Here is a 16298-nt window from a genome sequence, read left to right on the forward strand (position 1 = left end):
GAAATAATATTTATGTATTTAACGGAAAAAACATTTAAGTATTTTTTTTTCCAAAATGAATGAGAGTATCGCTCAAAGGGCAGAAGTAATGAAAGAATGCACAATCGCAATTTCAGTTCTAGTTGAGTTTTAGTTCTAGTTCAGTTCTAGTTCTAGTTCAGTTCTAGTTCTAGTTCAGTTCTAGTTCAGTTCTAGTTCAGTTCTTGTTCAGTTCTAGTTCAGTTCTAGTTCAGTTCTAGTTCAGTTCTAGTTCAGTTCTAGTTCAGTTCTAGTTCAGTTCTAGTTCAGTTCTAGTTCAGTTCTAGTTCAGTTCTAGTTCAGTTCTAGTTCAGTTCTAGTTCAGTTCTAGTTCAGTTCTAGTTCAGTTCTAGTTCAGTTCTAGTTCAGTTCTAGTTCAGTTCTAGTTCAGTTCTAGTTCAGTTCTAGTTCAGTTCTAGTTCAGTTCTAGTTCAGTTCTAGTTCAGTTCTAGTCCAGTTCTAGTTCAGTTCTAGTTCAGTTCTAGTTCAGTTCTAGTTCAGTTCTAGTTCAGTTCTAGTTCAGTTCTAGTTCAGTTCTAGTTCAGTTCTAGTTCAGTTCTAGTTCAGTTCTAGTTCAGTTCTAGTTCAGTTCTAGTTCAGTTCTAGTTCAGTTCTAGTTCAGTTCTAGTTCAGTTCTAGTTCAGTTCTAGTTCAGTTCTAGTTCAGTTCTAGTTCAGTTCTAGTTCAGTTCTAGTTCAGTTCTAGTTCAGTTCTAGTTCAGTTCTAGTTCAGTTCTAGTTCAGTTCTAGTTCAGTTCTAGTTCAGTTCTAGTTCAGTTCTAGTTCAGTTCTAGTTCAGTTCTAGTTCAGTTCTAGTTCAGTTCTAGTTCAGTTCTAGTTCAGTTCTAGTTCAGTTCTAGTTCAGTTCTAGTTCAGTTCTAGTTCAGTTCTAGTTCAGTTCTAGTTCAGTTCTAGTTCAGTTCTAGTTCAGTTCTAGTTCAGTTCTAGTTCAGTTCTAGTTCAGTTCTAGTTCAGTTCTAGTTCAGTTCTAGTTCAGTTCTAGTTCAGTTCTAGTTCAGTTCTAGTTCAGTTCTAGTTCAGTTCTAGTTCAGTTCTAGTTCAGTTCTAGTTCAGTTCTAGTTCAGTTCTAGTTCAGTTCTAGTTCAGTTCTAGTTCAGTTCTAGTTCAGTTCTAGTTCAGTTCTAGTTCAGTTCTAGTTCAGTTCTAGTTCAGTTCTAGTTCAGTTCTAGTTCAGTTCTAGTTCAGTTCTAGTTCAGTTCTAGTTCAGTTCTAGTTCAGTTCTAGTTCAGTTCTAGTTCAGTTCTAGTTCAGTTCTAGTTCAGTTCTAGTTCAGTTCTAGTTCAGTTCTAGTTCAGTTCTAGTTCAGTTCTAGTTCAGTTCTAGTTCAGTTCTAGTTCAGTTCTAGTTCAGTTCTAGTTCAGTTCTAGTTCAGTTCTAGTTCTAGTTCAGTTCTAGTTCTAGTTCAGTTCTAGTTCAGTTCTAGTTCAGTTCTAGTTCAGTTCTAGTTCTAGTTCAGTTCTAGTTCAGTTCTAGTTCAGTTCTAGTTCTAGTTCAGTTCTAGTTCAGTTCTAGTTCAGTTCTAGTTCAGTTCTAGTTCAGTTCTAGTTCAGTTCTAGTTCAGTTCTAGTTCAGTTCTAGTTCAGTTCTAGTTCAGTTCTAGTTCAGTTCTAGTTCAGTTCTAGTTCAGTTCTAGTTCAGTTCTAGTTCAGTTCTAGTTCAGTTCTAGTTCAGTTCTAGTTCAGTTCTAGTTCAGTTCTAGTTCAGTTCTAGTTCAGTTCTAGTTCAGTTCTAGTTCAGTTCTAGTTCAGTTCTAGTTCAGTTCTAGTTCAGTTCTAGTTCAGTTCTAGTTCAGTTCTAGTTCAGTTCTAGTTCAGTTCTAGTTCAGTTCTAGTTCAGTTCTAGTTCAGTTCTAGTTCAGTTCTAGTTCAGTTCTAGTTCAGTTCTAGTTCAGTTCTAGTTCAGTTCTAGTTCAGTTCTAGTTCAGTTCTAGTTCAGTTCTAGTTCAGTTCTAGTTCAGTTCTAGTTCAGTTCTAGTTCAGTTCTAGTTCAGTTCTAGTTCAGTTCTAGTTCAGTTCTAGTTCAGTTCTAGTTCAGTTCTAGTTCAGTTCTAGTTCAGTTCTAGTTCAGTTCTAGTTCAGTTCTAGTTCAGTTCTAGTTCAGTTCTAGTTCAGTTCTAGTTCAGTTCTAGTTCAGTTCTAGTTCAGTTCTAGTTCAGTTCTAGTTCAGTTCTAGTTCAGTTCTAGTTCAGTTCTAGTTCAGTTCTAGTTCAGTTCTAGTTCAGTTCTAGTTCAGTTCTAGTTCAGTTCTAGTTCAGTTCTAGTTCAGTTCTAGTTCAGTTCTAGTTCAGTTCTAGTTCAGTTCTAGTTCAGTTCTAGTTCAGTTCTAGTTCAGTTCTAGTTCAGTTCTAGTTCAGTTCTAGTTCAGTTCTAGTTCAGTTCTAGTTCAGTTCTAGTTCAGTTCTAGTTCAGTTCTAGTTCAGTTCTAGTTCAGTTCTAGTTCAGTTCTAGTTCAGTTCTAGTTCAGTTCTAGTTCAGTTCTAGTTCAGTTCTAGTTCAGTTCTAGTTCAGTTCTAGTTCAGTTCTAGTTCAGTTCTAGTTCAGTTCTAGTTCAGTTCTAGTTCAGTTCTAGTTCAGTTCTAGTTCAGTTCTAGTTCAGTTCTAGTTCAGTTCTAGTTCAGTTCTAGTTCAGTTCTAGTTCAGTTCTAGTTCAGTTCTAGTTCAGTTCTAGTTCAGTTCTAGTTCAGTTCTAGTTCAGTTCTAGTTCAGTTCTAGTTCAGTTCTAGTTCAGTTCTAGTTCAGTTCTAGTTCAGTTCTAGTTCAGTTCTAGTTCAGTTCTAGTTCAGTTCTAGTTCAGTTCTAGTTCAGTTCTAGTTCAGTTCTAGTTCAGTTCTAGTTCAGTTCTAGTTCAGTTCTAGTTCAGTTCTAGTTCAGTTCTAGTTCAGTTCTAGTTCAGTTCTAGTTCAGTTCTAGTTCAGTTCTAGTTCAGTTCTAGTTCAGTTCTAGTTCAGTTCTAGTTCAGTTCTAGTTCAGTTCTAGTTCAGTTCTAGTTCAGTTCTAGTTCTAGTTCAGTTCTAGTTCAGTTCTAGTTCAGTTCTAGTTCAGTTCTAGTTCAGTTCTAGTTCAGTTCTAGTTCAGTTCTAGTTCTAGTTCAGTTCTAGTTCAGTTCTAGTTCAGTTCTAGTTCAGTTCTAGTTCTAGTTCAGTTCTAGTTCAGTTCTAGTTCAGTTCTAGTTCAGTTCTAGTTCTAGTTCAGTTCTAGTTCAGTTCTAGTTCAGTTCTAGTTCAGTTCTAGTTCAGTTCTAGTTCAGTTCTAGTTCAGTTCTAGTTCAGTTCTAGTTCAGTTCTAGTTCAGTTCTAGTTCAGTTCTAGTTCAGTTCTAGTTCAGTTCTAGTTCAGTTCTAGTTCAGTTCTAGTTCAGTTCTAGTTCAGTTCTAGTTCAGTTCTAGTTCAGTTCTAGTTCAGTTCTAGTTCAGTTCTAGTTCAGTTCTAGTTCAGTTCTAGTTCAGTTCTAGTTCAGTTCTAGTTCAGTTCTAGTTCAGTTCTAGTTCAGTTCTAGTTCAGTTCTAGTTCAGTTCTAGTTCAGTTCTAGTTCAGTTCTAGTTCAGTTCTAGTTCAGTTCTAGTTCAGTTCTAGTTCAGTTCTAGTTCAGTTCTAGTTCAGTTCTAGTTCAGTTCTAGTTCAGTTCTAGTTCAGTTCTAGTTCAGTTCTAGTTCAGTTCTAGTTCAGTTCTAGTTCAGTTCTAGTTCAGTTCTAGTTCAGTTCTAGTTCAGTTCTAGTTCAGTTCTAGTTCAGTTCTAGTTCAGTTCTAGTTCAGTTCTAGTTCAGTTCTAGTTCAGTTCTAGTTCAGTTCTAGTTCAGTTCTAGTTCAGTTCTAGTTCAGTTCTAGTTCAGTTCTAGTTCAGTTCTAGTTCAGTTCTAGTTCAGTTCTAGTTCAGTTCTAGTTCAGTTCTAGTTCAGTTCTAGTTCAGTTCTAGTTCAGTTCTAGTTCAGTTTTCATTCCTACAAATTGACATGATTCCTACATATGTATGTATGCCATTACATATATTAACTTATGTTTCTTTCTAATATTTATATTGCTACACTAAATTCAATAACAAGTAAAACATAAATAAAATGATTTTCAAATAAACATGTTGGTTAACGGAAATAAAATATCAAGATTTTTATAAAACATTTCTTTCCCTCCGTTTCCGTTGAAAGAAATTCTGGAAATTAAGTTGAGCAGAAAATAAAAAAACAGAATTCCTTAAAAAGCAAAACTATTTGTTGAAATTGTTAAGAATATCTTTAACTTTTGTGGTCATGTTCCTGCTACAATTGTTAACTTTTCTAGTTCTAGTTTAGTTATAGCAATATTACCTGATGACATTTCTAACAATTTAATTAACTTTTTTTGTTCTTGTTATTTGTTGTTTACTTGCGGCGAGGTTTTATTCTTGGAAATTTATATTTGAGATTTAGTACTTTTTTCTTTTCTTTTTTGGTGAGTTTTCTATAAAATCATATTTTGTAGGGTTTCATTTAATTTAAAATTGATTTTCTTACATTACTTTTTTGCCCATGTGCTTTCTATAAATTCTTCTTGGCTATAATTATAACTTAATTAAAAAGGAAATTATATAAAAAAAAAATAGATAAGGAAACCAAATAGCAGGAAATTGTAAAAGATCTTGAGGAAAAAGTATGGCATGCTGTGAGGGTTTTGTTTTTTTAAATTTTTTTTAGAAAAGTGTGTGTTTTTCAAGTTTATTTTCAGTTAAGGAATTTGGAGTTTAATTGTTTGCTGAAAATAATTAAATATAATGGAAATGTTTGTGAACACAATACTGGATATTTCTAGTTTTAGAAGAAACCTTAAATATTTGTAAGATTTTGAAGGTTGGGTCAGAAAGGTTAGACTTACATTACAGGGTAAATAAATGATTGTGTATATTGTGATTATACCATTTTAATTAAAAAATATTGTTATAGGTTTTCTTTATTGCAGGCATATATTTTTTAGAATATTAAAAACAATGTGCTTTGTATATAAAATTTAAAGATTTTTCCTAAAACGTTGCATATTTTTAGGCTGAATATATTTTTATTTTAAATTTGAATATTTGCTTATAAACTATAAAATTGTTGTTATTTTTTATTTATAGATTGGCTCTTTACAAGACTACTATTTATTCCACCACAAACGCATCTCAAAACGTTCCCTAAGAACTAGTGATGAACACCATAGCGCCTTAAATGCTGAGCCAGAAGTAAGTTCATACTTGTTGAAAACAAACTAACATCCTATTAAATATTTGTATGTAATTTTTTTTTTGTCAAACCTTTCAGGTCAGATGGTTAGAACAGCAACATGAAAAAATCCGCCAAAAACGTGATGGCTCCTATAGTAGCATAGCCGGCTATAGTCCTTATGATGTTGTACGTCCCTCAACTGGTTTTGGCAGCAGTATGCCAACATCACGTTTATCATATCATCCCACCTCTGTGTATCGTCCGTTAGTACCGCGGGCACCACGCATACAATACCGTGATGCCGGTCCACACAATATCTTTCCCGATCCTTTGTTCAAGGAACAATGGTACTTGGTGAGTAAAGTATGTGTAAGATTTGATTTCTATATTTGTTTGCTATCGAAAATCAACACACGCACAAAATCAATATAGAAAAGCAAATGGGTAATGGCAAATGGAAATCCTTAATCCTACAGTGGTAATTTGTTATAAAATAAAAATAACTAATACATGGTATGCTTTTTGAGTTTAGAGATGAAAATAATACAATTAATTTAAATATAAAGCCACTTTACATTAACTGAGTTTTTATAAGAATTGAATATTAAAACAATAAATTCAAACAAATAATTTATTAATTTCTTATATACTTAATAAATAATCAAAATTGGCTCAGTTTCTCAACTCATGTGAAAAGTCAGTTAGTGTAATATTAGCTTCAGCAACATAATTCAGCAAAATTGCTTAAAAGTAGTTTGTTTTTTAGATATTATTACAATCTTATTAAAATTAAAAAAAAATTTACTTTAGAAATAAATATTAATATGAGATCGATACTAAAAAAGTTTTACTCCCAACAAAATGCTTAAATTTCCACACATATTTTTTAAATATAAATTCAAATGAATGTAGCAATTAATCAAAATATCTGTAGGGTATCAACCAGTCATGAAATTGAACAAAACTTACCATTAATTACAGCTGTAGCAGGATATACCTTAAAATATGCAACACTTAATTAATCCTTGATATGTAGGCTTCAATGAGTGTGAATTTCAAGTTCGTGACGAGTAGTTAAAAGTTTCCATAAATAACTTGCCTGCAGATGTTAATGGTCAAAGAGGTCATATTTAAAAGGTGTCAGACAATTTATACACGTTTTGAATTAATTAGAAAACATAGTTATTTTCTTTAGCTTCTTAATTTTATATTGAATTATAAAGTACACAGCTTAGGATTATGCATGGACTAGCATATCAGGCAAAAAAAAAAATCAATCGCAAAAAAGTGGTAATAAATCTAAAACTTCTAAACTACTGGACCAATTAAAAAAATTAACCTGAGAAGAGGACATAAGCTTTTAGAAGTTCAAGTTCAGATACAGAGTATCAAAGTCGACCACCTCTGGTTAGGAAAATATTTAATAGAAATTAACTTGTGCAAATATGGACAGTTTTCAATGAGTGATACACTGCGATAAAACAAGTGGGATGGCAAAGAAACTTCATTAACTTATCTCTTCCAGTTTAAAAGACATATAAGTATAAATTTTTACATTTTCGTTTTTTACCATGACTTTATTTTATTTTTCCAAATATCTTCAGTAATGTATGTCAAAATATTTTTCTAAAACCATCCACTTATTTCTAATATATTCCCAAATAACACGTAAAAAGCTTTCAGACAATCGGTGTTGTCATAAAATCAAATCGTTGTCGGAATCGGTTTGAAAAACGACAAAAAAGGTACATTTGTCTTATGAATTCTGGCAATGCACTGTGTCCAAAAGCCAATATTGCGGCAAAAATTATTTCCAAGGGAGGTAGCATCACAAAACTTTGTGTAGAGATCCCTATTGCTAACAAAAGGAATTTGAATAATGTTGGAGGTCATAAGCTTTTCCGATCTTTCTGGCAACATACAGATTCCGCACCAGAAGAACTGCTTATCTTTTGAGGCTAAGTGCAAATAAAATCAATTTCATAGACTCCATTCTAAAGTGAAGCATGTCCCAGAGAGTGTGTCCTGCATCGATGGAAATAAATAGTAGTAGGACGATGCAAGGTCTGGCCTATAAGCCGGTTAGATAAAACTTCCCAACCACTTAATTTTAAATAGTTTTTAACAGATATTGCAACATGTAGCCGAGCGTTGTCATGATGGAATATTACGGTTTCATGTCTGGGCGCATAATCTGGGAATATTTCGGCCAATGCTCGCTTCAATTGAATTTGGTCTGGCCAAATTGGTCACACCAAATACAAAGCATTACCTTAGCGCCATGGATATTTGACTTTGGTGTCGATACAGCTAGTTGGCTTTGTTTCAAATACGATCATCTTTTAAAGTCTCTCGACTTCAATTCTTTTGGATGAATCCTGCTGCTCTCAATCGTTTTGAAATTGCTGCTTGAAAAGCTCCCAATGATTTTTCAAACACCTATTGAGTTTGAATACCAAGAATTGTAGACATTTCTCCATAAAGACGGCTGGCCTGGGCGATCTTTGTCTTCCATGTCAAAATCACCACTTCTGAACCGCACAAATAATCTCTCGCACATTGAAATCGATGAAACACATTCACCATAAGCTTCGGTTAGCAATGGGCGTGCAACAGCTGTACTTTTTTTAAAATTAAAGAAGTATAGCGATATTTCCCGCATTGGACGCTTTGTTGGCACAAAATTCGACATTTTCGAACCCAAAAAAAAAACTCTTTTGTTGTAATGTTCAATAACTAAGTGGGAATAAATGACAGATGCATACCCTTAAAATTAAAGACAAAAACCTCATTCGACAGATACGATATCTGTTGTGAATCCTGCATTTTTAAGTTATACACTCAATAAAATAAGTTTGAATTTTATTGCTTTATTATAAAATCTAATTGATTGAAATCTGTCCATATCTGCACAAAGTTGGTCCACTTTGACACCCTTTTTCTCACCTTGTATTCTAACAGGGAGATCGAAAATTTAATATGTTTAAAGACAATATACTCTACGATTCGTTCATATGTCATTTTGCAGTTTAGAATATTCAGACTTATTGCCAATTTTTTGCGATTGATATCAAATTTTCAAGGTGAATATTTGAAGATTTTGCTCAAACTGCGTCCAAACTTTCATTCAATCTGTGTCTTAAAATCGCCCCTACAGAGATGCTACTTTAAAGTTTCGTAATTCCTTTATATGATTTTTACCAACTCTCAGTTTTTATTTCATAGCCTAGGATGATTTTTCTTGAACTGTGATCAAATTTTCTTTTTTTTGAGAAATAGTGTTCAAGTGAAAGTCATAAAATCTCCGCCACAGAGATGCTGCTTTAATGTTTTCTCAATTCTTTGACATGATTTTTACCAACTACCAGTTTTTATTTATTTAGTTTTTATTTCAAACACAAAATTTAATTTACATTACAATTTTAATTTCAAATTTTTATTACATCTTTTTATTTCCCAGTTTATTACTATACATTTTTTTTTTTGTTTTCTGCTGCATATGATTATTTTTGTTTATAGCTTCCTGGAAGCAATATGAAACCAAAAAAACTAATAAAAAAACAGTTTCATAAATTCCATACGTAATCACATTATGACTGCAATGTATTATTATAATAAAAGGATATAAAGGATTTTTAATAACTTAAAAGTTTAAGTACTAAATAGAAAATAAGGAGACAAACAAAAAGTACTATAGACCAGTGGTCGGCACAAACAGAACTTGCAGCATTAGTAAACATGATATTTCTTTCACAAATTTGTTTTGGTTATATTCATGTTGTCTTTAAGTGAACAGCTTTCGGCATTCGACTCCTGGTGGCTATGAGAGCCGACCAATGCTACAGAGTGTAAAGTAGAGAGCTTTTCATAAAAGCTACTAACTCAAACTAATTTATGGATTGTATTTTAAATGATGGTATACCAGCACTGGTCTTGAAGCAGTGTTCTTCGACGCTAGCTCGTCCATTAGCTAACCTTTTCAGCACTTTATACCGTGGCGGCAAATCTCCAGTATGTTGGAAAGTTGCTAATGTAACGCCAAGTCCTAAAAAGGGAGAGGCTAACAACCCTTAAAATTATCGCCCAATAGCAATTTGTTCTGCACTTTCCAAAGTTATGGAGAGTATGGTTAACTGCCATCTTTTGAAATATTTAGAGTCCAACAATTTACTCAGCTACCGGCAGTATGGCTTTCGTAGAGGACGCTCTACGGGAAACTTTCAGCCTTCCTATCGGAAAAATGGTGTCGTTCCATACACCGTTTTGGCGAAAGTAAAGTGGTGGCTCTAGATATTTAAGCGTTTGATAGAGTATGGCATGGTGCGCTTTTAGCAAAACTTATTGCTTTTGGTGTCGGTAATAACTTCTCTCGATTTATATCGATCTTTCTGAGAGATCGCACTATACGAGTTGTTATAGATGGAATTTTATCAAACGAGTTCAAGATCAACTCAGGGGTACCGCAAGGTTCCGTCCTTTCTCCTACTCTATTTCTTATCTTTATAAACGACCTTCTACGTCAAACTTCCAATCCTATCTACTCATTTGCAGATGACAGCAACATTTGCCATTCATATGCATTCAATTATAAACCAAGCCTGTCGGAGATTGGGGCAATGAGGCAAAATATGAATGATACGCTCAACCAAGATCTTGTGACAATCTCTGAATGGTGTTGTGCGAATAGAGTCGATTTCAATGCACAGAAGACTCAATGGTGCATGTTAACTCACGAACGCACAACAGATCATGTTGCTCCATCTGTTTTTATGGGCGCGGTGTAAATATTAAGGAATAAGGAAACACATTTTTCGAGTGTCGAAAGAAGCATTCAAGTGCCTTGGTTTTCTATAACGGTGTAAGAAATACTTCACCCCATCTGATCTCCGTACTATTTACACCACTTATATCCGACCTAAAATGGAATACAACTCTCATGTTTTGGCCGGTTGATTCGAAGTCTATTTTGGAGTTAATCGACCGCGTACAGGAGAGAGCGAAGATGCTTATCGGTGACAGTAGGGTATCCAGCTCTATTTACTCACTGGAACATCGTCGCAATGTGGGTTGTGTTTCACTGTTCTACCGATACTACAATGGTATGTGCTCTTACGCAACACACGCTCTTCGGCAAGGGCACATCAATTCGTTGTCGACTGGACAGTAGATCGCGCAACACGTTACAGGGAAAATTCGTTCTTTAGCCGTACTGTCCGTATGTGGAACAAGCTTCCTCCTGAAGTCTTTCCTGTCACTTTCAATATAGGAAAATTCAAATCAAATGTCTACAAACACTACTCCCTCTATCCTGCCTCCCATAACCTATTTTCCTAGTTCCAACACAATGCTTTGCATGAGTAGTGGTCATCCCCTGAGTGCTGGTCCAAGAAAAAAAAACTGTCAAAGATCCAATTTAACGTTCTGTACGTGTATTAGTTTTAATGCCCAACTCTAGTTTATTAGTTTTCTGGAGAATTGGTTAAAGTAACCAATAACAACTGAAATTAAATAAAGGTTTCTAAAGACAACAAACGTAAAAAGCTTGCTAAAAGCAATCTCAAGTTTATTGCACATAAATAAATTTCTAACTTATACATATTTATACATTTCTATATACATCTGTACTTATGTACATATATATAAACATATACGACTTTTAACTAACCATATATATTTATATGCATACATTCATGCATATTTCTATTAGTATTAGAAACTACATACATATGTGTTTAAAATATACACATACACTCTCTTATATATAAACAAATTCGTACATACATATCTGTATGTATATTATGTGGTCTTGTTACCAGCATGTAGTCTGTGGTTTCCAAATGAAATTCTTGTTAAATATGTATTTTCCTAAAGTGCTGCAGAAAATCAAAAACTTCAAATGAATTACAAATGTCTTTTGCTGCATGTTTTTTTGTATATGTGAGTTGTATTTGCAAATGTTAATATGTTTTCCTACATTTAACAAAAACAACAATTGAAAAAAGTTTATTTTTTAAGATGAATTTTATACCAAATAAAAGTGAAAAATGGAAATGTTAAATTGTTCTTTTGCATTTGACATGTAGAAAGTGAGTAGTGCAGACAGACAGTTGGAAAAGCAAGCAGACAGACAGACCGAAATTTAATTTTAAAACAGAAATTTTATTAAAATTAATTTTTAGAATATCTCTGTTATTTTCAATGTTCCACAGTGGTGTTTGTTAGCAAATAAATCTGTCATTTCTAAACGGCAAGTCTGATCTCAATGAAATTTTCAACGTTTTTTAAAAGGTCAAATGGAATCCCGCAATTCCTAAAAATTGGACCAGAAATCCTAAAAATTCTATTTTTTAAATTTTTCTCATGGGTTCCAGATTTCTTTCGGGACTGTAAAATACTTTGGGGATAAATAGGGAACACATCAAGCTACTTTCCGTTTTCTGATCCCAGCTTTGGTATTTTAGAATATGTGGTCCAAAGTTCAAATTTTTCTTCTAAAATTTCAATAATTTATATTTTTGAGTGAGTTTCGGAAGTGGGCTTCTATGGGAGCTATGACCAATTATGGGCCGATCACGATGAAATTAGGTCGCGTTATTAATGTCTATATGAAAGTTAGTTATGTTGAATTTTGTGTGCATACCAACATTTTTAAGAGACTTATCCACGTTAAAGTGATTTTCGGAAGCGGGTCTATATGGGAGCTATGATTAATTATGGACCGATCGTAACAAAATTTGGTGACATAAATTTTGTATATACAAAACTTATTTGGAGCGGAATTTGTGGAGATAAATATATAAATTAAACATTTATGACCGATAAAGTCCAATTTCGGAAGGACATTAGTATGGGGGCTAGGTGAAATAATAGACCGATTTCAGCCAGTTTCAATAGGCTTGGTCCTTGGGCCACACAAATAAAACGTACCAAATTTTATCCAAATATCTTCAAAATTTCGACCTGTACTCTGCGCACAAGGTTTACATGGACAGCCAGCCAGCCGACCAGCCAGACGGACGAACGGACGGACATCGTTTAATCGACTCAGAAAGTGATTCTACTTTAAGGTGGGTGTTAGGCTAATATTTTTGGGCGTTACAAACATCTGCACAAACGCATTGTACCCTCCCCACTATGGTGGTGTAGAGTATAAAAATAGGTTAAAATCCGAAGGGCGTACTAGCGACATATTCAAAAAATAGGACATGTTTTTATACCAAAATTGTTTCCGTAAAGATACCTTACAGAAAAACATAAAATTGTTATCTCTTCTTAAAGAGAGTTTTTTTTAATAAAACAAGTCACCTTTTCGGCCAACAAAAACAGCAAAAATCTACTATTTTTTGAATTATTAAATTGAAAATCGTTTATTTTTTGATTCATAATTGATATTGCTCTCAAATCTTTCGTATATTACTGTTAATTTAGTCCATTCGGTCCAAAATTACTCCCTACATTTTTAAAATTTAAAAATTACCACCTACATTTTAAAGATTTAAATTTTCAAATGCCTATAACATAGCCGAGCGCTTGTCGAAGGTACCCTAATTTGAGCCCCCATAGAGCATCCTCTGGAGGATTTGTAGGGCCTATTTTAATAACTTTAATTCGAATGCTCTTTAGCTACGCCCATGTCAAATTTTATTCCGATCGGACCAGCCGTTTAGAAATGCCAGATTTTTTCCAAATAATTATGATTCTGCCCCACTGTGCGGGTGAGAAACCTCCCAAGCACTTTTTAACAGGTTTTGCAACATGTGGCCGAGCTTTGTTATGACGAAATGTTACGAGTTCATGTCTAGCCGCATATTCCGGTAATTTTTCACTCACTGCTCGCTTCAAAGGAATCAGCTGAGTTCGGTACAGGTTCCCTGTGATGGTGTTATCAGATTTCAGCAGCTCTTAAGAGTATCACCCTTTTGTTCCCACCATATACAGGGAATTGCCTTATCACCATAGATATTTATCGTTTTGAAATTGCTGCTTGAGTAGCTCCCAATGATTTTAATGTTGGAGTAAAGTCTCCAACTATTGGTCTTGAAACTTTTCCGGCTAGCCTGGGCGATATTTTTTCGACATTTTCGACATTTACACTATAATGTTCAAAACTAATGTTCAAAAACGACCGATATGAACCCTTCAAAATTACGTAGAATTTATTAAAAACAAATACAATTAATTAATTTTTGTGAAAGTTTTCGGCAATCTCCTATAATTTCGATTACATTGTTTTGTAATTGGTCCAAAAATATATATTTTGGCAATCCTACCTACTGTGCAATATTCCTAGAAGCCAACATGCATCAATTACAAACATTTTTTACATTTTCCCTTGCTGACTTTATGTTTTATTTCAAACATTGCGTTTTCCAATTATATTTTCTCTTATGCAAAAGCTTAAAATAAGTAGTCTAAACATGTAATTAAAAAAATTCAGCGTAAATATTTTGTTTACGCTAATTAACGTTTTGGCAAAACAAAACAAACTGAAAACATTTTGAAATTGAGAAAAAGAAAAATAAAATGAATAATATTTACAAGATACAAAGCCAAACGAAAAGATGTATAAAAGGAGTTGCTGAATGAAAAAGGATTGTTAAATGTCTGCTTGATAACATTATTTACTAACGAACAATACTAGGTACTGGTGCTGCTGTTGATGTTACTGCTGCTGCTAGTGGTGTAAAGTAATTAAAAACATATTAGTCCCAAAAAAAAGTAATAAAACAAACTATGTAAAATGAAAATACACAGTAACAAATTTATATACACAACTACTAAAACACTAAAGGATTACGTTTGTTATGTAGAAAAACTTGCAGTTTTTTATGCAAAAATATAGCAACTAAAAAAAAACTAAAACTTTTATATACATAGTAGTAGTTATAAGTAGTGACTTTTACAAATAAATTAGTTTTTAATTTATATATTTTTACAGCTTCTTGTATTTGCAAACTCTTTCATATCATCTTTTCTCCCTTTTTTCATACAATCAATTTAATTTATTAATGCAAAAACACACACTCCACTAACAACGATGACGACAACGTATCGACTTCCCACTCCCATCCTGATGATGTCTGTGTGCTGTTGGCTCGCTCTCTTAACCGGATGTGCTCAATTATGTGTGTATATGGATTTACACGGTCATGTGAACATAAATATGAAAACAAAAAAAAACAAAACAGAATGGTGGCGCCAAAGATGGTTTGGATATGAATATAGGACCTGCATGGCAAAAAGGTTATACCGGCAAGGGTGTAGTTGTTTCCATACTGGACGATGGCATACAAACAAATCATCCTGACCTTGCTCAAAACTATGTAAGTTTCTATATATTTTTCTTTATTTTTTTTTTTATTCTTGGAAATATTTTCATTTACATTTTTTGCTCTGTGCTACAAAAAAAAATAAAACAGAACAGAACACAAATCTGAAAAAACGACCATTAAAGCTATTAAATATAGTTTTCATAAGTAAAAGTGGAAACAATTTAGAAAAGAATTAAAAGAAACAACAACAAAATGGCTAAATGAAGAGGTCAAGAAAAGTTTTTTTTTTATAAAAACATAGATAGATAGTTTCAGTAAGAAGAAAAACAAAATTGTTTTAATTCCTTATTTTTTTTCTGAGAAATTAAAGATTTTATGAAAGAAATGTATAATAAAGAGAAAGTTTATGTTTTTCTGAAAACATTGCTGTTTGTAAATAGATTTAAAGATTTTTTCACAATTAAAAAATAATTGGAAAACATATTTACTAAATGCTTTCAAACAAAATTATGAATTCCTAGTTATTTTAAAACTTCCAACTACATTTACGATTCTACGTATGAGTTGAGAGTATTAAATAGATCGTGGTTGCAATTCTTTATATAGTCCAATTTCAGCTACTATCGTAAGTATTTATATAGTCCAAGTTTAGCTTCAATCGTAGGTCTTTATACAGTCCCATTTTAGCTACAATCGTAGGTTTTTATACAGTACAATTTTAACTTCAATAGTATGCCTTTCTATAGTCCAATTTTAGCTTCAATCGTGGGTCTCTATATAGTCCAATTTTAGCTTCCATCGTAGGTCTTTATACAGTCCCATTTTTACCTCAAACGTAGGTCTTTATATAGTCGAATTTTAACTCGAAGCCTAGGTCTTTATACAGTCCAATTTTAGCTTCTTTCATAGGTCTTTATACAGTCCCATTTTAGCTTCAATCGTAGGTCTTTCTATAGTCCAATTTTAGCTTCAATCGTAGGTCCCTATATAGTCCAATTTTAGCTTCAATCGTAGGTCCCTATATAGTCCAATTTTAGCTTCAATCGTAGGTTTCAATATAGTCCAATGTTAGCTTCAATCGTAGTCTTTATACAATCCGATTTTAGCTTCATTCGCAGGCCTTTTATAGTCCTGTTTTAGCTTCAGTCGTAGGTCCCTATATAGTCCAATTTTAGCTTCAATCGTAGGTCCCTATATGGTCCAATTTTAGCTTCAATCGTAGGTTTCAATATAGTCCAATGTTAGCTTCAATCGTAGTCTTTATGCAATCCGATTTTAGCTTCATTCGCAGGTCTTTTATAGTCCCGTTTTAGCTTCAGTCGTAGGTCCCTATGTAATCCAATTTTAGCTTCAATCGTAGGTCTCAATATAGTCCAATGTTAGCTTCAAATGTAGGGGTTTATATAGTCCAATTTTGTACTCAATGGTAGGTCTTTATATAGTCCGATTTTATCTTCAATCGTAGGTCTTTATGCAGTCTAATTTTAGCTTCAATCGTAGGTCTTTATACAGTCCCATTTTAGCTTCAATCGTAGGTCTTTATATAGTCCAATTTTAGCTCGAAGTCTAGGTCTTTATACAGTCCTATTTTTGCTTCAATCGTAGGTCTTTATATAGTCCAATTTTAACTCGAAGACTAGGTCTTTATATAGTCCAATTTTAACTCGAAGACTAGATCTTTATACAGTCCTATTTGGGCTTCAATCGTAGGTCTTTATACAGTCCTATTTTTGCTTCAATCGTAGGTCTTTATATAGTCCAATTTTAACTCGAAGACTAGATCTTTATACAGTCCTATTTGGGCTTCAATCGTAG

The 16298-nt window shown here is 33.3% G+C and overlaps 1 protein-coding gene across 2 annotated transcripts in view; it reads left to right on the forward strand.

Annotated features, from left to right (window-relative positions):
* Fur2 (furin-like protease 2) overlaps positions 1–16298 on the forward strand; it is a 496857-nt gene that overhangs the window by 378755 nt on the left and 101804 nt on the right. For both annotated transcript variants that reach the window (XM_065510151.1, XM_065510152.1), the window contains exons 4-6: positions 5124–5228; positions 5308–5565; positions 14400–14534. In XM_065510151.1, coding sequence (XP_065366223.1) covers positions 5124–5228; positions 5308–5565; positions 14400–14534 — 498 coding nt within the window. The remainder of the gene's footprint in view (positions 1–5123; positions 5229–5307; positions 5566–14399; positions 14535–16298) is intronic.

The sequence above is a fragment of the Calliphora vicina genome, chromosome 4, assembly GCF_958450345.1.
Source record: "Calliphora vicina chromosome 4, idCalVici1.1, whole genome shotgun sequence".
Classification (NCBI taxonomy): domain Eukaryota; kingdom Metazoa; phylum Arthropoda; class Insecta; order Diptera; family Calliphoridae; genus Calliphora; species Calliphora vicina.